Raw genomic sequence first — 27873 nt, forward strand, 5'->3', positions numbered from 1 at the left:
TTATTGGATGTCCTACCAAATTGTCCTCTAAACCTGTTTTGGGGTCCGGTAACACATCAGGAAGTACTGCCAATGGAGTGGTTGAACCCATTCCACCAGGGCAAAGAGTGTGGGATTTACTCCAGGTGCTTCCTGATTCCAAAGAAACAGGACGACTGTTCCCCATCCTAGACCTAAGGGCCTTGAACAGATCATCAAAAAGAAAAATTTAAGATGGTTTCCTTGATCCCCTTTCTAAAAAGATGAGGACTGGCTATGCTCCCTCAATCTGAAGGACATGTACACTCACATCAAAACTTCCCCCAATCACCAGAATATCTACGATTCATTGGTGGGAAAACAGCACTTCCAGATTCAAGTGTTGCCATTTGGGCTCGTGTCAGCCCCACGTGTTTTTACAAAATGTCTGGCTGTGGTGGGAAGACTGGGAGTGCATGTTTTCCCTTATCTGGACATTGGCTGGTCAATGGCACTCTCAGGAGGGGGCCGTCAGGTCCATGAACTCTTACCATCCAGGTTTGGAATCACTAGGGTTATTCATTAACTACCCAAAGTCCCATCTTAGCCCTCACCTCAATGGACTTTAGAGGAGCCCTGCCAGACACGGCTCAAGCGAAGGCCTTTCTGCCTCTTCAAAGAACCATCAACCTAATGACCACCATGGCAGAGAGCCAGCAGGTATTGGCTTGGCACATGTGGACGTTGTTGGGCCCACATGGCCGCAACAGTTCATGTAACTCCCTTGACACATTTGTACATGCAACCGGCCCAATGAATTCGGAGGTCACAAATGCGTCAGACCCGCAGAGCCTTCAGGACAGCATCAGTCACCTTACCCCCTCCAGAACTCCTTGTTCTGATGGCAGATAATTTGAAATCTTGGAGTGAGAGATCTCCTTTCAAAGTTCTCCTATCCAAATTGTCCTAGCCACAGATGAGTTCACCCTGGGGTGGGGAGTTCATGTAGATTGGCTCAGCACTCAGGTATTTGATCTGCCAAAGAAGGTTGCTGCCAAATCAATTTCCTGGAGCTCCAGGCAGTCAGGTACACGCTCTCCAACAAAGTTGTCCTGATCAAACCACAACCAAGTAGTGATGTGGTATGTCAACAAGTAGGGAAGTACTGGATCATACCTCCTGTGTCAGGAAGCAGTTCAGATGTGGTCATGATGCTCAGGGCCATTTACCTGGCCAGAACAGAAAATGTATTAGCAACAGACTGTTGTATCTTCAGACCCTACAAATGGTCTCTGGGCTAAAGGTTGCAGCTCAGATCTTTTGCCTCTGGGGAAGCCTAAACTTGGATCTCTTTGCAATGCCTTGGAGCAGGAAGGTTCTTTAGTTCTGCTTTCTGTACCAGGACAAGTGGCAACCAGTCTCTGATGCCATTGCCCAAACATTAGTGCAAGGGTCTTCTGTATGCATATTCTCCGGTTCCACTCAGTAGTGTGAAGACTCTTGAAACTTTCCGAGGACGAGTGAACTCTTATTCTCATGGCTGAGATGGGTCTGGTTTCCATTCTTGCGGGAGTTTGTCCATCCAGTGACTGATCAGTCTGGGGTCTTCCCCAGATCTTATCATACAGGATTTTGACAGGTTGCAACATCCAATCTCCAGGCCCCGTAACCTCACAGCCTGCATGTTGAGAGGTTAATTTTGCAACCATTCGATCTCTGAGAATGTCTCTTGGGTCCTGGTGGCTGCTAGAAAGCCTTCCACTAGAAAGTCCTATGGACTGAAGTGGAGGAGGATTTCTGTGTGTGTGAGCAGAAGCCCTAGATACTTTCTTCTGCTCCACACCCAAACCACCTTGATTATCTTCTACACCTATTGGAAGCTGACTTGAAGTCCAACGCTGTTAGCTCATCTGAGTGCAATTGGCACATACTATACCAAGGTGTACATTTATTTATTTTATTTATTTAGTGGTTTTTTATATACCGCGGCACGTTAATAACCTCACCTCGGTTCACAATAAACAGTAATTAGCAACAGGCTTTACAGACAAATGAAATACAGTGACACATATCATATTCATTATAAACAGTAAATAGCAACAGGCTTTACAGACAAAATGAAATACAGTGACACATCATATTCATTATAAACAGTAATTAGCAACAGCTTTACAGACAATAAGAAGTAATTGGAACATAACATATATATCATATATCATAACATATCTCTTCAAGCAAGCATACAAAGACGGAATAGGCTAAACCAATGACTATGACAATTACATACATCCCCCTCCTCCACCTGCCCTAACCACTACTTTCCCCCTCCTCTCTTCTATCTCCCCCTCCAGACCCCTCCTCCCCTCTTCCCCTCAGCTCTTCCCCCTACCAAGTACTTATCCATTCAACTCACTACCTGATCATCTTAACCTTCATATCACTTGATAATATATCACTAACACCACCGTCTGTATTGCTCCCAAGAGCTATTAATTACCCTTGTTTATATTCTGATTTAATTATAAATATGGTAAAGTATGTCTATGTTTTAACAATTCTGACATATTTAGACCTTAACAGGTTTTTATAAATATTCAATTATAACTTTAACTCTGTTAAAACTGTTCATCTGATTTCAATGTATAGCGTTGTTATAACTATAAACCGGAGTGAAGGCCCTGCCAATACTTCAGTATATAAAAACGTATAAAATAAATAAAAAATAAATATGTAAATTAAGCATAAAATAAGAACAATAAACACTGGTAAGCCCATCTCTGCAAAGCCTGTAGTTGTATGTTTCATGCAGGGCCTGCTTCAGGTGAAGCCTCCCCCTAAGGCCTCCGCTGTGTCTTTGGACCTCAACATGTGTTAATCAGCTAATAAAAGCTCATTTTGAGCTGCTGTGCTCCTGTGACCTGAAGTACCTGACCTGGAAGGTCTTATTTTTGGTTGTGGTCACTTCAGCACGTAGGGTCAATGAAGCTCCAGGCCTTAGTGACTTATCCATCTTATAGTAAATTTTGTCATGACAGGCATGGTCTTGTGAATGCACTGTTCCTGCCTAAGATGGTGACTGAGTTCCATCTTAACCAGTCCCATCCTGCCAACATTCCCTAGACCCCATTCGTTACAAGGCGAACAAGCCCTGCACAGCTTAGACTGCAAAAGAGCCTTATCCTTCTATCTGAAGCAGACAGAAGCCCATAGATAGTCTACTCAACCTTTTGTTTCTTTTAATAGTAAGTTGTGCATTGCTGTTGCCATACACTCTCTAATTGGCTTGCAGGACTCCATCTCCTTTATGTTATGCCCAGGCGGGACTTCATCTGGGGGACATGTCAAGGCTTATTCTGTTCGAGCCATGCAGCATCAAGTGGCCCACTTACAATCAGTCCCCATAGAGAAGAATCTGCAAGGCTGCGAATTTGGCGTTCTTGTCACACATTCACATCTCACTATTGCTTGAATAGGGATGGCTGATGTGATTGGTTTGGCCAGTCTGTCCTCGGAACTTGTTTGAGATGTAGAACCCCAACTCTCTTCCTGCCTAGGGCCTGTTCGTTTTGAGGGTGTTCCCCCACCCCTCACCTTGTTACCAACAAACCCTTGTTGTGCCTGTTAGCATCTGTTTTGGATGTTTTGTTGGTTCCCTTTTTATGTTGGAGGACAGCCTGTAGCTAGGGATTCACCCATGTGTGAGGATCCTAGGATGTTAGTCCTCATGAAACCTGCCCACCAACCCGAGGAGATGGGTTGCCACAACATGGGTTTCTTCTCCTTATTTTTTTTCTTTGAATTCTATATTGTAAGACTGAAGGGGACCCTGCATGGATACATAGTCTCTCTGAGCATGTTCAGCATGCATTATACTAAGTCAAAGTTCTAGAAACTTTAACATAAGTTTTCCGTGCCAGACTCCATCCAACGATGATGCCCATATGTGAGGACTAACATCCTGCTGTCCTCAGAGAACATCTGCTACAGGTAAGCAACTCTACTTAAACCTGTTTGAGTGGCATAAAATGCAATACATTAATAACATGGGCAGATAAGTCTTAGGGACTGAGATGAGGAACATTTTACTTTTTACCCATGTTTGCAAGCTGTTATGTTTACCATGTATGATTGAGAAGCTTCAATTTTTTTCAGGTGTTTGATTGAGTGCCGTGATGAGTATAATACACGTGGAAGCTGTGGAGTTACTGATCCGCAACCACTTAGTAAATATGCAACAATATGATCTTCACTTGGCTCAGGTAAGAGATGAATTGGAGAGAAGTGGATAATGAGAAGCACTGTTGCCTACCAATAAATCATAGTACAGAGAAGGGCAACCAAAATGATAAAGGGGATGGATGGGCTCCCTATGAGGGAAGGTGAAGAGGTTTAGGGCTGTTCAGCTTGGAGAAGAGACTGCTGAGGGGGATATGATAGAAGTCTTTAAGATCATGAGCAGTCTTGAACAAGTAGATGTGAATCTGTTATTTACACTTTCAGATAATAGGACTAGGGGGCATTCCATGAAGTTAGCAAGTAGCACATTTAAGACTAATCAGAGAAAATTCTTTGTCATTCAACACTAATTGAGCTCTGGAATTTGTTGCCAGAGGATGTGGTTAGTACAGTTAGTTTAGCTGGGTTCAAAAAAGGTTTGGATAAGTTCTTGGAGAAGTAGTGCATTAACTATTAATCAAGTTTACTTAGGTAATAGCCACTAATATTAATTGCATCAGTAGCATGGGATCTTCTTGGCGTTTGGGTACTTGCCAGGTTCTCACAGGACAAGCAGGATGGTAGTCTTCACATATGTGTGACATCACAGGATGGAGCCCAATCACACAACACTTTTGTCAAAGTTTCTAGAACTTTGACTGGCACCTACTGGGCATGCCCAGGATGGCACTAACCCTTTAGTCTTCTTTTTTCCGCGCAGCAGTAGCCACACGGGTTAAGGAGCTCTACAGAGATTCCTGACAGGAATTTTCGTCACGGAATTACTTCATAATTTAATACCCCACAGGGCTCCCCCTATTCAATTTTTACTTCCGCGGTGGTCCGGTACGTTTTACCCGATTCCGGTCAATTCCTGTCGCGTTCGGCCCTACTGGCCGTCGACCACACCATGGCTAAATTTTTTGAGAAGCCATGGTGTCAGGGTTCTGTCCATGCCCCAACTGTACTCGCACAATGTCCATTACTGACCCTCACAAGGTCTGTGTAATGTGTTAAGGGAGCGATCATGATGTCCTTACTTGCACCAAATGTGCCCTTATGACACCAAAAGGTCGCACTGCTAGAATGGAGAAGATGGAACTTCTCTTTCGGTCACAAACTCAGATGCCATCCATAGCCTCGACTTCGTCCGAGCCGACACAGTCTACATCGCTTCAGTATCGTGCACCGACCGGTGTCCAACCGGAATCGACGACTCCGCGGCCATCAACGCCCTCTGTTCCTCCTCAGCATAAGGACCAATGAGATAGTCGAGAAAAGCATAGACATCGACACCGTAGGTCTCAGACCATCGACGCAGGCCAGCCCTCGACGTTGCCACAGTCTGAGCTGCCGCTGAAGAAAGCCCGTCCAGAAACAGCACTGTCCTTATCTGGCTCCGGGTCACCGAGGCAAACCTTCACCTGGACCGGTGATAGGAGCCGCGATTCCACCTCCAACGGTGGTCCCTCCAGCTACACCTCTGCCGCCTTCTCCGGCATCAGGGCTCCATGCTCCAGGTTTCTGAGAGGAATTGGATCAGATGATTCAAGAGGCCATCGGCAGAGCGATGCAAGGCTTCAAGATTCCTCCGGTGCCGATTCCTGAACCGGCTACTGATCCCATTCCTGTAGCGCTGGCACCGCTACTAACAAGGATGGAAGCGCTGCTCGCTGCTTATCCTCCGATGGATCCGGGGGCACCGATGGGCCTGGTGCCCTCCTTCCCAATTCCTCTTTCATTGGCAGAAGAAGGAGAAACACCATTACTTCCTCCATCGGGACTCCTACTGATGCTTCAGCCATCGATGTCACAGATAGCGTCCTTGCTACCATCTGTGCCGCCGATCCGTCCATTGATGCCTTCGGTGCCTCAACCAGGACCTTCAGGAATAGCAACATTCCGTCCCTCTAAGGATCCTAGGGGTGCTGGTGATGAACCCTATGATACATGGACAGATTACTCGTCCCAGGATACCGATGATTTACCATCACCACCCTCTCTTACTGAAAGCAGGAAGTGTTCTCCTCCAGAGGACTTGTCCTTCATTAATTTTGTGAAGGAATGTCTGAATTGGTTCCATTCCAACTTCAGACAGAACAGGTGATAGACACCAGATGATGGAACTTGTGCAATTTCTGGATGCTCCTAAAGAAATCATCTCTATCCTATCCATGATGTCCTCTTGGATCTTCTGAAGAGGAATTGGGGAGCATCCTGGTTCAGTGGCACCAGTTAACCGAAAAGCGGACACCACATGCCTAGTCCAGTCAACTCCAGGTTTCCAAGAAACCCAATTGGATCACCATTCAGTGGTTGAGTCAGCCCAAAAGAAAGCCCGACGCTCCAAGCCTCACTCTTCTTTCCCTCCAGGGAAGGAAGCAAAAGTTCCTGGATGCCATAGGTCTGCATGTCTTTCAGGGGTCAATTCTTATATCCCGCATTGCCTCTTACCAACTCTATATGACCCAGTACAACAGTGTCCTCTTTAAACAAATACAGGACTTTGCTGAGTCCCCTGCCTCAGTAGTCTCAAGAGCAATTACATGCCATGGCTCAAAAAGGATTAGAAGCGGGCAAACATGAAATAAGATCAGCATATATTTTGATACCACTTCCAGGGTATCAGCAACAGCTATTTCTGCGAGGAGGTGGGCCTGGCTAAAGTCTTCGGACCCTATGACCTGAGATCCAAGTCAGACTATATGACTTGCCTTCCACTGGTGACAATCTTTTTGGTGAACAGATACAACAAGCAGTGGCACAGCTCAAGGATCACCATGAGTCTCTTCGCCAACTCTCCTTGTTGCCTTCTGAATATCCTGCTAAGCAAACATTCAGAAAGGATCCCAAAAAGTCTTTCTATGGCCAAAGGAAATCTTATCCTCCACCGTCCAAAAGTCGCTGTACTAAGCCTTACCAGAAAGGCCAGTCCAGGCAACCTCGCAGGCAAAAAACACAGACAACCCCTCAGCCAGGCCCAGCAACTGGTTTTTGACTCATTCCTAGAAAGCAGCAATTCAGCCTCCACTACTGCATGTACCAGTGGGAGGTTGATTGTGCCACTTCAGCAACATCTGGCACACAATCACCTCAGACCAGTGGGTTCTTGCCATAATCACTCAAGGTTATCATCACAACTTTCTCGCCATTCTGCCGGACTCCCCACCTCTGCTGACGTGGGAAACATCTGATCACTCACCACTCCTGGATCAGGTAGTCTCCCATTTCCTTCAATCCAGAGCAATCGAACCAGTGCCCTACTCTTAACAGAGCCTCTGCTTCTATTCCGGTACTTTCTAATACCAAAAAAGTTGGGTGGTATTCGCCCAGTACTAGACCTTCGTGCTTTAAACAAGTACCTACAAAGAGAAAAGTTCAAGATGCTAACCTTGGGTTCCCTCCTTCCCCTTCTGCAAAGGGAAGACTGGCTCTGCTCTCTAGACCTCCAGGACACTTACACACACATCGCAATAACTCTGTCTCATCGCAAATTTCTGCGATTCCTGGTAGGCACAAAGCACTATCAATACCGAGTGCTACCATTCGGCCTGGCATCTGCACCACGAGTCTTCAACAAGTGCCTCGTAGTAGTAGCAGCATTCCTCAGGACTCAAGATGTCCACGTCTACCCCTACCTCGACAACTGGTTGATCAGGGCTCCCAGCCAGCTGCTCTGACATCCCTACGTTTCACCTTGCATACCCTGATCTCCCTAGGGTTTCTCATCAGTTACCCAAAGTCCAACTTAGTCCCATCACAAAACCCTGTCGTTCATAGGAGCAGACTTGGACACCTTCAAAGCAAAAGCATTTCTTCCTCGAACGAGCTCTCACTCTCACTTCTCTCGCCCATCAACTGCAGTCTCAAACGCTCAACTGCACATCACTTCCTAGTGTTGCTAGGACACATGGCATCCTCGGTACATGTCACTCCAATGGCTCGTCTCACCTTGAGTCATGCAGTGGACTCTAAGGTCTCAGTGGATACAATCATCTCAACCACTGTCAGCCATTGTCCACATCACCAACCCACTTCGCTTATCTCTGGCCTGGTGGAAGAATCAGTCCAATCTCCTCCAAGACCTTCCTTTCCAGGCTCCAGATCCTCAAATAACCCTTACAACCGATGCCTCCAACCTCGGCTGGGGAGCACATGTTGTCAATTTGCAAACTCAAGGCACCTGGTCTCCAGAGGAAGCCAAACACCAAATAAATTTCCTGAAACTAAGAGCAATCAGATATGCTCTCAAGGTGTTTCAGGATCGCCTTTCCAACTAGGTCATCCTGATTCAGACAGACGACCAGGTGGCCATGTGGTACATCAACATACAAGGAGGAACGGGCACCTACCTCCTGTGTCAGGAAGCTGCACAGATATGATGGGCGGAGGCCCTTTCCACTCTATGTACCTCAAGGCCACCTACTTGCCGGGAGTGGATAATGTGTTGGCAGACAAGCTGAGTCGCCCCTTTCAACCGTTCAGTAGCAGACTCAATATTCCAACGTTGGGGTTACCCTCACATAGACCTCTTTGCGTCACAACAAAACGTTTGTGCTCTCATTCGCAGCCAATACTCACTACCAAGAGATGCGTTCTCCCTCTCATAGGCAACCGGTCTCCTATATGCATTCCCTCTACTTCCACTTCTCTCAAAGACTCTCGTGAAGTTACGTCAGGACAAGGGAAGCATGATCCTGATAGCCCCTCACTGGCCACGCCAAGTGTAGTTTCCGATTCTTCAGGACCTCTCCATTCGCAGGCATATTCCCCTGGGGAAGGACCCGCTTCTGATCACTCAAAAACGACGGGAGCCTATGCCACCCCAATCTTCAGGCCTTGTCCCCTGACTGCCTGGATGTTGATAGGTTAATTCTTCAGCCACTCAACCTTTCTGAACCAGTTTCCCGTGTCCTGATTGTTTCTCGAAAGCCTTCCACGAGAAAATCTTATTACAAATGGAACAGGTTTCAGTCATGGTGTTTCTCACTGTCCCTTGATCCTTTCACTTGTTCCACCACGAAGTTTCTAGACTATCTCTGGCACTTGTCAGAATCAGGTCTAAATACTTCTTCCATCAGGATGCATGTCAGTGCGGTAGCTGCCTTCCATAAAGGTGTTGGGGATGTTCCCATTTCAATATAACCCCTTGTAACACATTTCCTGAAGGGCTTGCTCCACCTCAAACCACCACTGCGCCCTCTGGGCCCTTCTTTTGACCTCAACCTGGTTTTGGTTCGGCTCATGAAAGCACCATTCGAGCCTCTCCAATCTTGTGATCTTCGCTATCTCACATGGAAAATGATTTTTCTTTTGGCAGTCGCAGAGTTAATTACAGGCCTTAGTCACCTATCCGACTTAAACTAAACTTCTGCATGATAGGGTAGTACTCTTCACTCACCCTAAGGTTTTGCCTAAGGTAGTATCGGAGTTTCACATTAATCAACCCACCTTCTTTCCCAGGCCACATTCCATTCCAGGAGAACAGGCTCTGCATACCCTTGACTGTAAACGGGCTCTAGCATTCTATCTAGACCGTACAGCTCCCCACAGAAAATCCACCCAACTGTTTGTTTCTTTCCATCCCATCAGATTGAGTCAACCTGTGGGTAAGCAGACTCTGTCCTCCTGGTTAGCGGACTGCATAACCTTTTGCTATCAGCAAGCAGGCATTCCACTTCAAGAGTGTGTTAAAGCACACTGTCAGGGCCATGGCAACTTCAGTAGCGTACCTACGCTTGGTACCGCTTCCTGATATTTGTAGGGCTGCTACCTGGAGTTCTCTCCATACATTTGCAGCCCATTATTGTTTAGACAAGGCTGGAAGACAAGACTCCATCTTCGGCCAGTCTGTCTTGCGCAACCTATTTGCAACGTGATGTACCAACACCCTTCCGCCTGCCCGTTAGAGTTCAGGATGCCCTCTACCAAATTCCGCCCCAGTTCTTGTGCCTATTGCACATCTTGGGTACATTTGGTGCATTTCTCGGACATCCTCAGCTCAGTACTCACCCATATGTGAGGACTACCATTCTGCTTGTCCTGTGAGAAAGCAAAAGTTGCTTACCTATAACAGGTGTTCTCACAGGACAGCAGGATGTTAGTCCTCACAAAACCCGCCCGCCACCCTGCAGTTTTGGGTTCGTTACGTTTTCTTATTTTATTTTTTGGCACTTACTATAGCTTTTAAACAAGACTGAAGGGGGACCCCTGCTGGTTGCAGGGTTATTGCCATCCTGGGCATGCCCAGTAGGTGCCAGTCAAAGTTCTAGAAACTTTGACAAGTGTTCCGTGATTGGGCTCCATCCTGTGATGTCACCCATATGTGAGGACTAACATCCTGCTGTCCTGTGAGAACATCTGTTACAGGTAAGCAACTTCTGCTTTCTTGTGGCCTGGTTTGGCCTCTGTTGGGAACAGGATGCTGGGCTTGATGGACCCTATATCTGACCCAGCATGGCAATTTCTTATGTACTTATGTATTTCCTTTTACCAGGAGGGAGATGACAAGACTTGCTACAAATGCTATTCTGGTGTTAAATTGATTGGCAACATATAGTTCGCTAATGTAAGTTTACTCTGTAACTGGCTTGTCTGGATTCTTCTGGTTCAGGGGAATGTTCCAGGTTATCGCTTCCAGGATGCAGGGAAAGAGAGGCTGCATAAGATTTTGAAATAAGGAAACTAAAAGAATCCCTTTTAACTGTGCCCATTTCCTTTAACAGTCCATGGAGAATGGTTTGAATTATATGGCTGTGGCATTTGCTATGCAGCTGGTAAAGATCCTGTTAGTGGACGAGAGGAGTGTGGGCCATGTGACAGAGGCAGATCTATTCCATACCATCGAAACACTAATGAGGATCAATGCTCATTCCAGAGGAAATGCCCCAGAAGGGTAAGAGAAGCGCATTATATGGAATGTAATGGCTGTCCTCCAGAGATCTTTACATAGATTTTTTATTTTAGATGTCCCATTCACTCTGACTGAAACAGTCCTGCATTAAGAGAGCTCATTGGATTCTTGTGGTTTTCAAACTAATGAACATTGTACCTGTTTTTGTTAAAGCAGTTAAATCTAGAAAGGACACTATTTTCAATCACTTTTATAGATTTGGGCTCTTGTAATTTTTATTTTTTTTTGGGGGGGGGGGGTAAATACTTATGGAATTGATGCTAAATTTTATTTCCTCTTCAGCAAGCCAGACCAGTCCAAACACATAGATCATGTTCACCAACCAGCAGATGGAGGCAGAGGTTTTTTAATAACACCTTACTTAGGCTCCCACACAGTCCTCAGCTTTCCAGTATTAATAAGTCTCCATTGGTTGTAGGAGAGCATATCCTGTGCCTTTAGATGAGGCCTAATTAGGGTGTTTAAAAAGGATTGGACTGGAAGGGCAGCTTGTATGGTGAGTCATATGCTCCCTTCCCCAGTTAAGCTTGTCCTTAGACTAGGGGGCTTCCAAGGTTTTGGTTTGGGCTCCAGATTTTATTTTGTGTTGCCATTTCCTCCCATTTCTCTGAGGACAAGCAGGATGATAGTCCTCATGCATGGGTAATATCAGATAGAAGTTTTCTAGGCCGGCCTCTATTTCCAGAACTTTTACTTGGCATACTGAGCATGCCCAGTGTGCTCTATACCATGCCTCCATGCGGCGTCCCTCTTCAGTCTGTTTTTTTTCCGCAGAGCTGTTGCATCGAGTTTTAATTGAGCTCTTGGCTTTTTCTCTAAAACTTGTGGAAAATGCCCCTGATTTTTTTTTTTTTTTTAAATTTCCCCCCTCCCCCCCCTCTTCAGTTTTTGCATTCCATTGACGCCAGGTTCCTCAGTCCCTCCTGTAGCCACCACAACTAGGTTTCTTGGCATTTTGGGTAAGATTTCTTTCACATTTACCTCCCCCATGGCAGCAGTGCCTTGTAATTTTTGCATCTTTTTTTTTTTTTTTTGCTTCTGTCATGGCCATATGGTTTTAGTCTATGCCCCAGGTGCCTGAGGGCTATGTCTATCATGGATCTGCATAATGTGTCCTCTGCCTTGGGGACAACACATGACTTTTGGGGTTGCCGCAAGTGCACCCAAATGACCCTGAAGGGACGACATGCTCGACTTTGAGAAACTCTTCGGATCGGAAGTCCAAGCCATCAACTTCGACATTGGCGGCATTGGCACCAATGGACCTCGGAGCCACACCAATGGACACCATGCCATTGATATTGGTGGGACTGTCTGTTCAGTCAATAGTTCTGGAGACCGGCCACACTCTGTCTTCTCTAGGTCAAGGAGGTCAGGTTCCTCATTTTCAGCCTCTGCATTGGGGAAAGACCGGGCTGAGCACCAAGGGAAGCGAGGAAGCATAGGCACTAGTCGCCTTTACACGGTGCCAGGGATGCACCGGCTCATGCTATGATGTCCTCAAAGCAACCCCATGGCAAGGAGTGCCCATTCTCCATTGATGCTGGGGGCCTGCGACAGTCTCCACTGGTCCTGGTGCTGGTCACCGATCCACCTCTGGGGATTCGAGGATGATCTGACCACCCCTGCTTCCTCTGTCATTTTTGGCTTTGGCAACTTTTGAGGAGGAGCTGGAGCAGGCACTTCAGGGCATCTGTCCTGTGGCACAGATGGCCAAGTCGCCAGTCCTGTCCACTTTGGAACCACTGCTGGAATGGCTCAATATTCTCATTGGTGTGTTAAAGGCCTGGCTGGCACTGGTTCCTGGGAGGCCATCAATGCCCGGTGGGGCACCAATGCTTTCCCCAACCAATGCGGTGATTGTTGATTGTTCCACCGAGGAGGAAGCTCCGCCTAGGCTGGCAGAGACACTACAGCCTGCTGCCCCTTGTCCAGCTTTGCTGGGGCCTGCACTGGGTTTGCCAGTGACTGCGCCTCTAGACAAAGGCGAACACCCAGGGCCCCATTCCCTGTTGATTACAGTTAGTATGAGGATTCATATGATCTCTGGAGGGAGGAGTCCTCAGAACCATCTCCTCCAGAAGAGCAAAAGAGGGCCCCACCGGAGGATTTATCGTCACAGGTTTTGTGTGAATGATGGCGGAAGCCATTCCATTTCAGTTAATGACTGAGGAAGATAGCAGACACAAGATGCTGGAGATCCTCCAAAGGAAATTGTGGCAGTCCCAGTGCACGATATCCTTAAAGAGCTGTTGAGGATACGGGAACACCTCCTCACAGCATCTCCTGTTAACAGGAAGGTGAATGGGATCTACCTCATCCAGAAAGTTACCGGATTCAATAAGTGTCAGCTGCCCCACCAGTCAGTGGTCTTCGAGTCCGCCCTTAATAGGGCCAAGCATTCTCGGACACATTCCTGGGCACCCCCAGGGAAAGATCACAGGGTGTTAGATGCTCTTGGGAGGAAAATGTTCCAGGCAGCCATTCTTATTGCCCGCATCACCTCCTACCAGCTCTACATGAGCCAATAGTCGCAGGACCTTTGGAAGCAGGTGTAGGAGATAGTTGAGCAGCTGCCTCCACAGCAGCCAGCCTCCCTCTAGTCACTGGTGCATAAGAGCCTGGAGTGCGAAAACACAAAGACCATACGACCTACAATGTTTTCGAAATAGCAAGGGCGTCTGCAGCAAGAATCGGCGCCCACAGAATGACATAGCTGCGGGCCCCGGATCTCCATCCAGAGGCTCAGGAACGGCTTGCTGATGTGCCGTGTACTGGAGAGAATCTCTTTGGAGATAGGGTGAGGGGCGCAGTGGCCCAGTTATGGGACCACCATGAGACCCTCCAACAGCTCTCTGCTGGCATTCTGGACCCATCCTCCTAATCTAGGAGGCCGGCGAGGCATGAGCAGAGGAAGTCTTTCTATCACCAGAGGAGGTACTATCCTCTGCCCTCAATCCTGATAGCAGCATGTGAGCTCCTGAGGCTGTCTCAGGCAGCAGAGAGCTCCCAAGCTCCAGCTGACGCCTCAGTCAACTCCCAGGATGGGGTTTTGATTGGGCTGGCATAAGCCAGTTGCTGGTACCTGAGCAAGCTATGGTTCTTTGAAAATCGGTGGCCCAGTATAACCTCTGACTAGTGGATTCTGTTTGTCAAGGGTATCAATTAAACCTATTGGGTGTCCTGCCAAATTGTCCTCCATAGCCGTTTAGGAGGCTGGTAGATCCTCAAGAAATACTGCTTGTGGAGCTCTCCTCCTTAATGGCCAGGGCAGTTGAGTCTGTTCCAAGGCAGAGGGGGCAGGGATTCTACTCCAGGTATTTCCTGATTCCAAAGAGCACAGGACCACTTCATCCCATCCTAGATCTAAGGGCCTTGAACAAATTTCAAAAAAAAAAAAAAAGAAATTAAAGTTCAAGATTATTTCCCTGGGCACCTTGATCCCCATTCTACAAAGCAGGGACTGGCTGTGCTCCCTCAATCTAAAGGATGCATACACCCATGTCGAGATCTTCCCAGGTCACAGGAAGTATCTCCAATTTGTGGTGGGAAAACAGTACTTCCAGTACAGAGTGTTGATAGCATCAGCCCCACGTGTCTTCACAAAATGCTTGGTTGTGGGGGGCGCAACTCCACAGGCTGGGAGTTCATGTTTACCCCTATATGGGTGATTGAGTGGTCATGAGCACTTCTCAGGCAGGGGCCATTTGATCCATGAGCTTGACTATTTGGGTGTTGGAGTCACTAGGGTTCGTTAACTACAAGTGCAAGGTGTTGCTTATAGGAAAAAATAACCCTTGCTGTAGTTTAGGTTCCTTATTCGGAGCTACCACTCAGGAAAAAGATTTAGGCATCATAGTGGATAATATTTTGAAATCGTCGACTCAGTGTGCAGCAGCAGTCATAAAAGCAAACAATGTTAGGAATTATTAGGAAGGGAATGGTTAATAAAACGAAAAATATCATGCCTCTATTGCTGCATGGTGAGACCGCACCTTGAATATTGTGTACAATTCTGGTTACTGCATCTCAAAAAAGATATAGTTGTGATGGAGAAGGTACAGAGAAGAGCAAACAAAATGATAAAGGGGATGGAACAGCTCCCCTATGAGGAAAGGCTTGAAGAGGTTAGGGCTGTTCAGCTGGAGAAGAGATGGCTGAGGGGGGATATGATAGAGGTCTTTAAAATCATGAGAGGTCTTGAAGGAGAAGATGTGAATAGTTTTACACTTCGGATAATAGGACTAGAGGGCACTCCATGAAGTTAGCAAGTAGCACATTTGAGACTAATCGGAGAAAATTATTTTTCACTCAACGCACAAGTAAGCTCTGGAATGTGTTGCCAGAGGATGTGGTTAGTGCAGTTAGTGTAGCTGGGTTCAAAAAAGGTTTGGATAAGTTCTTGGAGGAGGTCTGTCTATTAATCAAGATGAACATAGGGAATAGCCATGCTATTAATTGCATCAGTAGCATGGATCTTCTTGGTGTTTGGGTATTTGCCAGATTCTTGTGGACTGGTTTGGCTCTTGGAAACAGGATGCTAAGCTTGATGGACCTTGGTATGTCACAGCATGGCAATTTCTTATGTTCTTACCCGAAGTCCCATCTGTCTGTCACATTAATTGGAATTTATAGGAGCCCTGCTAGACATGGCTCAGACAAAAGCATTTCTGCCTCGTTCATGGGCCGCCACCCTGGCGTCCATAGCAGCAGAGATCTAGGGGAACCAGCTGGTTGTCAGCATGGCATATGTTGAGGTTGCTGAGTCATAAGGCCAAAACCATCCATGTCACTCCCTTGGCATGTTTACACATGCGCAGAGCCCAATGGAACCTGAGGTCTCAGTGGTGCCAGGCCACGCAGAGCCTCCAGGCTTCAATCCGAGTCGCCCCCATCTCTCCAGGACTCTGTCCTGGTGGCAGGTTCAGTCTGGAACGGGGGGATCTCTTTCTGGAGTTCCCTATGCAAATTGTCCTATCCATGGATGCATTCACCCTGGGGCTGGGGAGCTCATGTAGAGGAGCTCCACATCCAGACCCTCTGGTCTGCTCAGGAAAGCTGTTGCCAGATCAAATTCCTGGAGCTCTGAGCAATCAGGTACACACTATGGGCTTTCGGAGACTGGTTGTCCTGATCCAAACAGGCAAGCCAGGGTAGTGATGTGGTATGTCGTCAACAAGGAGGTATGGGATCGTACCTCCTTTGTCAGGAAGCGGTCCAGTTTTGGGCATGTGCCCTGTCCCACAGGATAGTCAGGGCAACATATCTGGCAGGTACAGAGAACATGGTGGCATTACAGGACTTGAGTCATGCCTTCAGACCCACGAGTGGTCCCTGAACTCAGGAGGTAGTGAAACGGATCTTCCACCTCTGGGGGAGTCTAGATGTAGAATCTGTTCGCATCCCCCTGGAACAGAAAGGTTTAACTCTGTTCTTGCTCCTGAACAGGCTAGACGGCAAGCCAGCCTCGGACGCCATTGCTAGTCATTGGGGCAAGGATCTTCCATCGTATATCCTCAGATTCCTTCTTGAAGCTGCTTGAGGACAGAGGGTCTGTGATCCTCATAGCCCCTCACTGGCCGAGAAGGTCTGGTTTCAACTCCTAAGGGAGTTGTCCATCTGGAAACTGATCAGTCTGGCGATTTCCTAGATCTCATCATACAAGATCAGGGCAGGCTGTGGCATCCCCAATCTCCAGACCCTATCGCTCACAGCCTGGATGTTGAGAGGTTAATCCTGCAGCCACTTGATATTTTTGAGGATCTGTTGCCGGTACTGGTGGCTTCTAGAAATCCTTCCACAAGAAAATCCTACGGACTGAAGTGGAGGAGGTTTTCTGTGTGATGTGAGCAGAAGGCCCTAGATCCTTTCTCCTGCCCCACACAAAAAACTATCTTCTGCACTTCTTAGAAGCTGGCTTAAAGATTAATTCCGTTAGGTCCACCAGAATGAGATTGGTGCGTACCACCTGGGTGCGGAAGGTGCGCCCATCTCTGTACAGCCTATAGTTGTACACTTCATGCAAGGCCTGCTTCAGTTGAAGCCTCCTGTAAGGCCTCCCGCAGTGTTTTGGGACCTCAACGTGGTACTAAATCAGCTGATGAAAGTTCTTTTGAGCCGCTGTGCACCTGTGACCTGAAGTACCTGACCTGGAATGTAATTTTTTGGTAGCGGTCACTTCAGCATGCAGGGTCTGCAAGCTCCAGGCCTTAATGATTTATCCGCCTTATGCTAAGTTTTATCATGACACAGTGGTTTTGCGCATGCACCCTAAGTTCCTGCCAACTTTCTTTCCCAGGCCCCAACAACCCAACCAAAAACATTCAAGAAGGAACTAAAAACCTGGCTCTTCACCAAAGCCTACTTAGATACTCAGACAACCATACATCCAGCTACGCAACCATCAAACCAAAAGAGACAAGTACACACTAGCCCCTCCAAGCAGACTGATATCTATTGAATCTCGCAACTACAAGAAGCAAGATAACCAACCAAACCATACCATTACTGTAACCTTTCACTGAACAGAATGTACTAACAAACTGAATGCTGTAATTGTATATTGTAATTTGAATCTTAACATATTGATTAGCGAATCTACTAATATTCCCCTTTCCCATCAACTATTGTAAACTGTTATGGCAAAACCGAATGACCGTATATAAAACTCGATAAATAAATAAAATTTCCATCAAGTCGAACGAGCACTGCACAGTTTGGACTGCAAGCGAGCCTTAGCCTTCTATCTGGAGCGGAGAGAAGCCCATAGACAGTCCACAACTTTTAATTTCTTTTGATAGCAATAGGTTGGGAGTTGCTGTTGCCAAACAGACACTATCCAATTGGCTAACAGATTGCATCCCCTTATGTTATGCCCAGGCAAGACTGCAGGGGAGAAAGACTGATATATCACGCATATCCAGCATAACTCTCTGCTTCAGCGGCAGGGGAGAAAGTCAGATACTTCACTTTCAATGCATATCCAGCATAACTCTCTGCTTCTACAGCAGGGGAGAAAGACTGATACTTCACTTTCAATGCATATCCAGCATAACTCTCTGCTTCAACGGCAGGGGGAATGAAGAAAAGTAGATCTATATACAGACAACAACCAACAAGGTCTGAATTATTTAGTCTGGGTAAACAAGCATGGGTATAGCTTGCTTATTGCGGCGGTTACTACCCCTAACTAATTAAGCTAGATATTTCACTTAGAGGCAGTTCCAACACTGCTCTCTACATTAATGGGTGGGGTGGAAGGGAAATAGAATCAAAGGTTACTAAGAGCCAAGAGTAACAGATAAGAATGAGAAGAAAAAAAAGTGCAAGACTGGATGGGCCGTTTGGTCGTCTTCTGCCGTCATTTCTATGTTTCTATATGTCAAAGCTCATTCTGTCAGCCATGGCAACATCTGTGGCCTACTTTCAAGCATTTCCTGTAGAGGAGATCTGCAAGGCTGCGACATGGAGTTCTCACCGCATATTCGCATCTCACTATTGTCTGGATAGGTATGGCCGACGTGACAGTAGGTTTGGTCAGTCTGTCCTTTGGAATCTCTTTGAGGTGTAGAACCCCAATTCTGTCTGCCTAGGGCCCATTGTTTGGACTCAGGCTGTCTCCTCCTCTGTTACCAACAACACTGTTTTTGTTTTGCCCGTTGGCATCTGGTTGCTGTCTGTTGGACCCCTTTTTTGTTGGGGAGCAGCTTGTAGCTAGGTTTTCACTCTTGTGAGGACTACCATCCTGCTTGTCCTCTGAGAAAGCAGAATTACTTACCTGTAACAGGTGTTCTCAGAGGACAGAAGAATGTTTTTCATGAAACCCACCCACCACCCTGCGGAGTTGGGTTTCTCCTGGCTTTTTTTTATTTTAAATCTAATTCTCAGTTATAAAACTAAAGGAGGGTGTTATGCTCAGGCTTGTGGACCCTTGGCCGACAATCACCACTATCAATTCCGGGCACTACCCTTCGGGTAAGCTACTGCACCGCGGACCTTCACCAAGGTAATAGTAGTGGTAGCGGCGACTCTCAGAAAGGAGGGAATCCTTTTCCACCCTTACCTGGACGACGGGCTGATCAGAGCAAAATCACCGGAGGAGAGCCACTGAGCAACCAACAGAGTCATAACTCTACTGGAAAGCCTAGGATGGGTAGTCAATACAAACAAGAGCTCCCTACAGCCATCGCAGTCGCTGGAATATCTAGGAGTCCGATTCGACACCAAGGAGGACAAGGTCAGCCTGACCCCTACAAGGAGATCGAAGCTGCGGGACCAACTACAGACCCTACTGAGCGCCACCAGGCCTACAGCATGGGATTACCTTCAAGTCCTCGGTCTAATGGTATCCACACTGGAAGTGGTACCATGGGCACGAGCCCACATGAGACCTTTGCAGCGCTCACTCCTATCATGGTGGAGCCCACGATCCCAGAACTACACCGTGCATCTACCTCTACCGACCAGAGTTCGGACCCAGCTAAGGTGGTGGCTGCAGCCCACCACATGAGCCAGGGATCAAGAATATCCTCCCCGACCTGGACCCTGCTCACCACAGATGCCAGCCTATACTGATGGGGAGCACACTGCGAAGAGCTAACCGCCCAAGGGCGATGGAACGAAGTCGAGTCAGGATGGAACATCAACCGATTAGAGGCACGGGCAGTCCGGCTAGCCCGCCTGCGGTTTGCCCACAGACTTCGAAACAAGCGGTCAGAGTGATGTCGGACAACGCCACCACGGTGGCCTACATCAACAGGCAGGGCGGAACCAGAAGCCAACAGGTATCCTTAGAGAGAGCCCCCCTGATGACCTGGGCGGAAAACAAACCTCCAGGACATCTCCGCCGTCCACATCGCCGGAAGGACAACACCACGGCAGACTTCCTCAGCAGGGAAAGCCTAAACCCAGGAGAATGGAAGCTATCATCCACAGCCTTCAAGATGATAGTGGATCGGTGGGGGACCCCAGACATGGATCTTCCGGCAAACAGATCCAATGCCCAAGTACCCAGATACTTTAGTCACAGGCGAGATCCGCAGTCACAAGGGATCGACGCCCTGGTGCAGACCTGGCCATCGGGGACCCTCCTATACGCCTTTCCCCCATGGCCCCTGCTGGGCGCAATCATTCACAAGGCACAGCGACACAGAGGCCTAGTTCTGGTGGCCCCGGACTGGCCAAGAAGACCCTGGTACGCAGACATGAGAAGACTACTGGCAGGGGACCCTCTGCCCCTGTCCCCACACAGGGACCTACTACAACAAGGTCCCATCCTTCACGAGGATCCAGCTCAATTCTCTCTTACGGTCTGGCCATTGAGAGGGCCCGACTGAGGAAGAGGGGATACTCGGGGGCAGTAATAGATACCCTCCTCCGAGCACGCAAGTTCTCCACATCACTAACATATATAAGGATCTGGAGAGTTTGAGGCCTGGTGCGAAGATCACAACATCGAACCACACTCCTCTAAAGTCCCAATAATCTTAGAATTCCTACAGAATGGACTCCAGAAGGGCCTGTCCCTCAACTCCATCAAGGTACAGGTGGCAGCGCTGTCATGCTACGGTCCCAGGAACAAGGGCGATAGCATAGCCGCGCACCCAGACATATCAAGATTCCTCAAGGGGGTCAAACACATTCGCCCACCATTAAAGTGGCCAGTGCCCCTGTGGAATCTCAACCTCTTTCTGGAATTCCTAGCGAGATCTGCCTTCAGACCCCTCCGAGGCCTGTCTCTCCGTCTACTAACCCTAAAATGGTATTCTTGCTGGCCGTATGCTCGGCCCGCCGCATTTCAGAGCAACAAGCACTGTCCTGCCGTGATCCTTTTCTCAGAATCACCCCGGGCACCATCAATCTACGCACGGTCCCATCCTTTCTACCCAAAGTGGTCTCACACTTCCACCTCAACCAAACCATTTCATTACCAACCATGGAAGGTGTGAAGAAGTCGGAAGAAGGCCGGTCTCTATGCCATCTCGACATCGGCAGACTACTATCCAGATACCTGGAAATGTCAGAACCGTTATGAAAGACGGACCATCTGTTCGTCCTGCACAGCGGGAAGAAGCAAGGGGAAGCAGCCTCACGGGCAACCATTGCCCGCTGGATCAAAGAAGTCATCAAGGCGGCCTACGTAGAAGCGGGAAAACCACCACCTCTACAGGTCAAGGCCCATTCCACCAGAGCCCAGGCAGTTTCCTGGGCAAAAACCAGAATGCTGTCACCTGCCAAGATCTGCAGGGCGGCAACGTGGTCCTCCATCCATACCTTCTCCAGATTCTACCGTCTGAATGTTCAGGCTCGGGAGGACACAGCATTTGCAAGGGCAATCCTTATTGGTCCACGGGCAGCCTCCCACCCAGTTCGGGAGTAGCTTTTATACATCCCATTGGTCCTGAGTCCATCTGCTACACGCTAGGAAATGGAGAAATTACTTACCTGATAATTTTGTTTTCCTTAGTGTAGACAGATGGACTCAGCAGCCCACCCTCGGCTGCCATTACACATGGTCGGTCATCATATCGAGGTAAGCCATGTTTTTACTCCTCGTAGGGCATCCACCCTGCCGGGTGTCGACGCTTTCCAGTTGAGGACACTGGCGGTCTCCAGCTATAGTCGATCAACCAATTCAATCCAATCAGAATAAACACATTAAGTTAATCAATCGGCCAGTCACACATATATCCATAATGCTTTGCAAGGAAGAATACTGAGAATCTGCACTTCCTGCAGGGGTATATGTACTAGGTGCTGACGTCAGATTGAAATCTGATCAGTCTCCAACTGCTAGCACGAGTACACTATACCCATTGGTCCTGAGTCCATCTGTCTACACTAAGGAAAATGAAATTATCAGGTAAGTAATTTCTCCATTGCCTACCTGTAACAGGCGGTCTCTGAGAATAGCAGGAAAACCAATCCCACATTTCCTAGCGTGTAGCAGATGGACTCAGGACCAATGGGTATTGTGTGCTCCTGATAGCAGTTAGAGAAGGAGTCAGATTTCAATCTGACGCGAACACTACATATACCCGTGCACGAGGCTCTGTTCCTCAGTTTTTTTTTCCATCTCCATAGCAGTTCGGGACTTAACATACGCTTGCACAGCGTTAGGAAACCAAACTCCAGATTCAAAGAAGAAAGAGAGAATCTTACCTACAGACAAGCCCCGCTCTCCTGCGGTGATACCTAAGGGTCCCTCCCCAGTCAAGAATTCCTGAGGTGATTTCCGAGATCCCTGAGAAGTAAGCTTTGGTCCCGGCATGGACTTAGCCCCCTGTGAAGGGAGTGGCTGAGAGGCAACCTCTGTCTGGTCGCCAACCAGGTGTGGACTTAAATCCCTGTAAAGGGAGCGGCTGAGAAGCAGCGGTTGCAAGACCAAGCACGGCGGTGAAGGTATTCCCCTCTCCCTCTGCAGCCGGAGACCGCCTGGCAAGAGACCGGGAGGCGCCGAGACAAGGTAAGGTAGAAATCTTTTCTCTAAGCCTCTGGTCTCCAAGGCTCGGATAACCGCACAGATCGTCCCTCCAATGTCTGTCTAATCAGGTTGAGCAGCCAAGTCCGGGCTAGACCCCGATCCAGCTTGAGGGTCCTCCCACGTGGAGACCCTCCGGGGGGGGGGGGGGGGGGGTGCCGCCGTCTTGCCCGCATGGTTGCTGGCGCCATTTCCCCCCCCCTAGTCGCCGCTTGTCCGCACAACTGAGCCGTGCACACAGCAGCGAGCCGGGCGCATAAAATACTTGTGCGCACAGCGCCACTCACAAAGGGTGCAGAGCACACAATTAGGCCCGTGTGCACAGCCATGTGTGCATCTTCGTTCCTAGGCACACAATGTAGGCGCACCCGGAATGCATAACCAGGACTCCCACCACGCGCATCTGTACAGGATACACGCGCAAATCATGGCACCGCCGTCCAAGACAGCTAAAAGCCCAGTCCTCTACCCGGCATGCCACCTGAGAGCAGCACAGCCCGAGGTGACCTCTGCCCTGTGCCTGTTGTGCGAAGAAGCTTGGGGGAGCCGAGACAAGGTTCCCCTCAACCTGTAGAGGATTCCGGATCTACCAGCGAGACTACCCCGGACCTCTCTATTCCCGACTCTGCCCTCCCACAGTGGGGGCCCTCTGGGAGCGCTGCCGGACCCAATGCGGTCCCAGGCAACTTCATCTGGGCGGGATTCTTCGCGTAACTACAATCCTACATCTACGCACAGACAGGACCACCAGTGGCACCACAACAACCCCCGCCAGTGGCCCAGAACCTCCCAGGGCCCTCCCGGCCTCCACCAGATGAGCCGCCCCTGGACAAATACCTCCCCTTAGGGAACACAGATGATTCAGAGGAGGAACCAGAACCCCTGGAAGAAGGGGAACTCCCTCCAGGAACGGAACCGCATCGCACCATGACACACTTCTTCCCAAAGACGAATTATCAAATCTCATAGCCACGAGTCTGAAGGCATTGGCCATCCTGGATACATGCAACACAGCAGAGTCCAAGGCGAGCCCCTTCCCGGCCGGGCTCTGCCAAACCTCACGCCATTTCCCTACGCTACAGGCCATACAACAACTGATCGACCTTGAATGGGACGCTCCAGAGGCCACCTTCAAGGGGGGTCGAGCCCTAGAAGCTCTCTACCCCCTTGGACCCCACGACAAAGGAACTCCTGAGGTTTCCCAAGGTCAACACCTTGGTCTGCGCCACCACAAAGCGCACCACCATACCATTCGAGGGTGGAGCTTCCCTCAAGCATGCCAATGACAGACGGCAGGAATCCATCCTCAAGCAGTCTTACGATGTATCAGCTATGACCCTACAGATTGCTGCTTGCTGCACCGTGGTATCACGCGTCTGCCTGGCGATGGCCAGGAATGCAACTACGCCAATCGAGGCATTAGACCCGGCAATATCATTCCTCACGGATGCAACCTCAGACCTGGTGCGCACCTCAGCCAGGAGCCTCTCGTCCATAGTGGCAGCCAGAAGACAGCTCTGGCTCCGAAGCTGGTCAGCCGACACGTCCTCTAAGACGAGGCTCACGAGAATGCCCTTGAGGATCACTCTTCTTCGGAAGCGACCTGGACAAACTAGCCGACAAATGGGGTGAGTCCCCAGTACCCCGTCTACCGGAGGACAGGAGCAAGAGGAACCAACTCCCCTCTCCCCGGGCACCCAAGGGCAGAGGATCCCAGCGTTATAGACCATACAAAAACACAAAGCCCCCCCCCCCCCGCCCTGCTGGCAAGGGGCAGTCCTTTCATAACAGACACAACAAAAGAGGAGCCGGCTCAGGACCAGGCTCCAGCTGCAACATGCAATGAGAATCAGCAGACCCATCTACAGGAAGAGATCATAGGGGGCAGGCTTGCCCTTTTCTACCAAAGATGGGTCGAGATAACGTCGGACAATTGGGTCCTATCCATCATCTGAGAGGGGATACTACCTGGACTTCCACAGCATCCCTCCGAACAAGTTTGTGATTTCTCCATGCTATGACCCCTCCCAAGAGGAAGGCAGTGGAAACCACACTATCAAAACTACTCGCCCTAAAGGCAATAACACCGGTGCCTCCGCACCAACAAAGTTCGGGGCACTATTCCATCTACTTCATCGTGTCCAAGAAAGAGGGAACATTCCGGCCCATACTGGACCTCAAGACCATCAATCGCTACCTGAAGGTACCCCGCTTCCGCATGGAAACCCTGTGTGCGGGCATAAGGGCAGTACAACCGGGAGAATTCCTGACCTCCCTGGATCTGTCAGAAGCCTATCTCCACATACCGATCCATCGCATCCACCAGCGTTTCCTATGCTTTGCGATATTAGGCCATCACTACCAGTTCCAGGCCCTACCGTTCAGGCTGGCTATGGCTCCCTGAACGTTCACCAAGATCATGGTGGTAATAGCGGCAGCACTGAGGAAAGAGGGAATCCTTGTGCATCCATACCTGGACGATTGGCTGATCAGAGCGAAATTGCCAGAAGAAAGCCAGCAAGCAACTACCAGAGTCAAGGAACTACTGCAGAACCTCGGGTGGGTCGTCAACACACCCAAGAGCCACCTGCAGCCCTCCCAATGCCTGGAAAACCTGGGAGTCCGGTTTGACACCAAAGGGAGCAAAGTCACCCTTTCCCCTACAAGGAGAAGGAGATTGATGGAACAGCTATGAGCATTGTTGAATTCCACTCTCCCCACGGCATGGGACTATATCCAATTCCTCGGACTCATGGCATCAACCATAGAAGTCGTCCCGTGGGCAAGGGCCCACATGCAGCCCCTACAACATTCCCTACTGTTTCGATGGAACCCGATGTCTCAAAACTACTCAGCTCTCCTCCGGCTACCTGCAAAGGTTCGGAACCAACTACGATGGTGGCTATAAGACCACCTGAGCGAGGGAACAAGCCTATCCCCACTGGAGAATGGACCTTGCTCACCACGGACACAAGCCTGCGGGGATGGGGAGCCTACTGCCAGGAGCTAACGGCTCAAGGGCAATGGGATGAAGAGTTGGCATGGAACATAAACCGACTGGAAGCCAGAGCAGTCAGACTAGCCTGCCTATGGTTCAGCCACAGACTCCAGGGCAAATCAGTCGGTCATGTCGGACAACGCCACAGCAGTGGCCTACATCAACCGCCAGGGGGGAACCAGGAGCCAGAAGGTGTCCCTGGAAATAGAACCCCTAATGACGTGGGCAGAATCAGACCTATAAGGGATATCAGCCGCTTACACCGCGGGAAAAGACGTAGTCTCTGCATACTACCTCAGCAGAGAGAGTCTGAATCCAGGGGAATGGACACTGTCGACAACAGCCTTCCAACAGATAGTAAACCACTGGGGAACACCAGCCATGGCAACCGGGTCCAACACCCAGGTTCCCAAGTTCTTCAGCCGAAGACAGGAACCGCTGTCCCAGGGAATGGTCTCCCTCATCCAGACCTGGCCTCAGGAGGACCTACTGTACGCCTTCCCTCTATGGCCACTACTGGACGGAATCATCTGCAAGATAGAACACCACAGAGGGCTGGTACTTCTAGTGGCCCCGGACTGGCCAAGAAGGCCGTGGTACGTGGACATGCAAAGACTTCTGGCGGGAAACCCGCTATGCCTACCTCCACACAGGGATCTACTCCAGCAAGGACAGATCCTCCACGAAGACCCAACGAGATTCTTGCTTACGGTCTGGCCATTGAGAGATCTCTCCTGAAAAAGAGTAGATACTCAGGACCAGTGATAGACACACTGCTCCAAGTGCGCAAGTTCTCCACCTCCTTAACATATATACGAATATGGAGAATATTCGAAGCCTGGTGCGAGGACCGCGACATCCTTCCACAGACAGTCAAAAGCCCCATGATCCTGGAATTCTGCAGGACGGCGGTGAACACAGGGCGCTCTCTCAACTCCATCAAGGTACAACTAGCTGCCCTGGCCAGCTTCAGATCCAGGGTGGATGGCAGCAGCCTAGCAGCCCACCCAGACGTCTCCCGCTTCTTAAAAGGGGTCAAGCACATTCGACCACCTCTAAAGTGGCCAATACCCCTATGGAATCTCAATCTAGTGTTAGACTTCCTAACAGGAGCCTCGTTTAGACCAACTCGCGGTCTGTCCCTACGGCTCCTGACCTTGAGGACTGCGTTCCTCGTGGCAATCTGCTCAGCCCGTTGAATCTCCGAACTTCAAGCACTATCATGCCGGGATCCATACAGCTGCCCATTGTACCCTCCTTCCTGCCAAAGGTGGTTTCTCACTTCCATCTAAACCAAACTATCTCGCTGCCATCTCCAGACGAGCATAAGGACTCTGAAGACTCATGCCTCCTTCACCACCTGAACGTCTGCAGACTCCTAGTCCAATACCTGGAAAGATCGGAACCTGTACGAAAGACGGACCATCTGTTCGTTCTTCACAGCGGGAAGAAGCAAGGGGAAGTGGCCTCGTGGGCAACCATGCCCGCTGGATCAAAGAAGTAATCAAGACGGCCTACGTAGAGGCAGGCAAGCCCCCCACCTCTACAAGTAAAGGCCCATTCCATAAGGGCTCAGGCAGTGTCCTGAGCAAAAACCAAGATGCGGTCACCCGAAGAGATCTGTCAGGTGGCAACATGGTCCTTCATCCACACCTTCTCGAGATCTGGATGTTCAGGCCAAGGAGGACACAGCATTCGCAAAGGCAAATGGGCCACGGGCAGCCTCCCGCCCGGTTCGGGAGTAGCTTTTGTACATCCCATTGGTCCTGAGTCCATCTGCTACACGCTAGGAAATGGACTCAGCACCCCGCCCATGGCTGCCTCACAATCAAGAAGCCCCGGGAGAACCTCCCCCCAAGTGCAACACAAGCATGGGTAAGCCAGCCCTTATTTCTAGTTCAGACACCCATATTACCAGGTGTCGGCGCTTCTCGGTTGAATGCCCTAGCGTTCTCCAGCTAGAAACCTCGTCATCTAATCCGAGTAATCAAGTTTCAAGTTAACCAAATTAATCAAAATTATCCAAACACACATAAATCCATAATTGCTTTTCTAGGAGAAAACTGAGGAACAGAGCCTCATTGGAATCTGACTCCGTCTCCAACTGCTATCAGGAGCACACTATACCCATTGATCCAGAGTCCATCTGTCTACACTAAGGAAAATTAAATTATCAGTTAAGTAATTTCTTCATTCACTCTCTTTGTATTAGCATCTGTTACAGGTAAGCAATTTTGCTTTCTCAGTTTAATTTTCTGGTCTCAGCAGGCCACTGTTTTGAGAACATGGAGCTTAATGGTTATTAGGATT

General features: G+C 49.1%; 1 protein-coding gene across 1 annotated transcript in view; it reads left to right on the forward strand.

Moving 5' to 3' along the window:
- The window catches only part of CNOT1 (CCR4-NOT transcription complex subunit 1), a 987642-nt gene that overhangs the window by 827835 nt on the left and 131934 nt on the right, over positions 1-27873 (forward strand). The window contains 3 exon segments of the mRNA XM_029609242.1: positions 4111-4140; positions 4142-4217; positions 10899-11068. Of these exon segments, the coding sequence (XP_029465102.1) occupies positions 4111-4140; positions 4142-4217; positions 10899-11068 (276 nt within the window).

The sequence above is a fragment of the Rhinatrema bivittatum genome, chromosome 7 (assembly GCF_901001135.1).
Source record: "Rhinatrema bivittatum chromosome 7, aRhiBiv1.1, whole genome shotgun sequence".
Lineage (NCBI taxonomy): Eukaryota > Metazoa > Chordata > Amphibia > Gymnophiona > Rhinatrematidae > Rhinatrema > Rhinatrema bivittatum.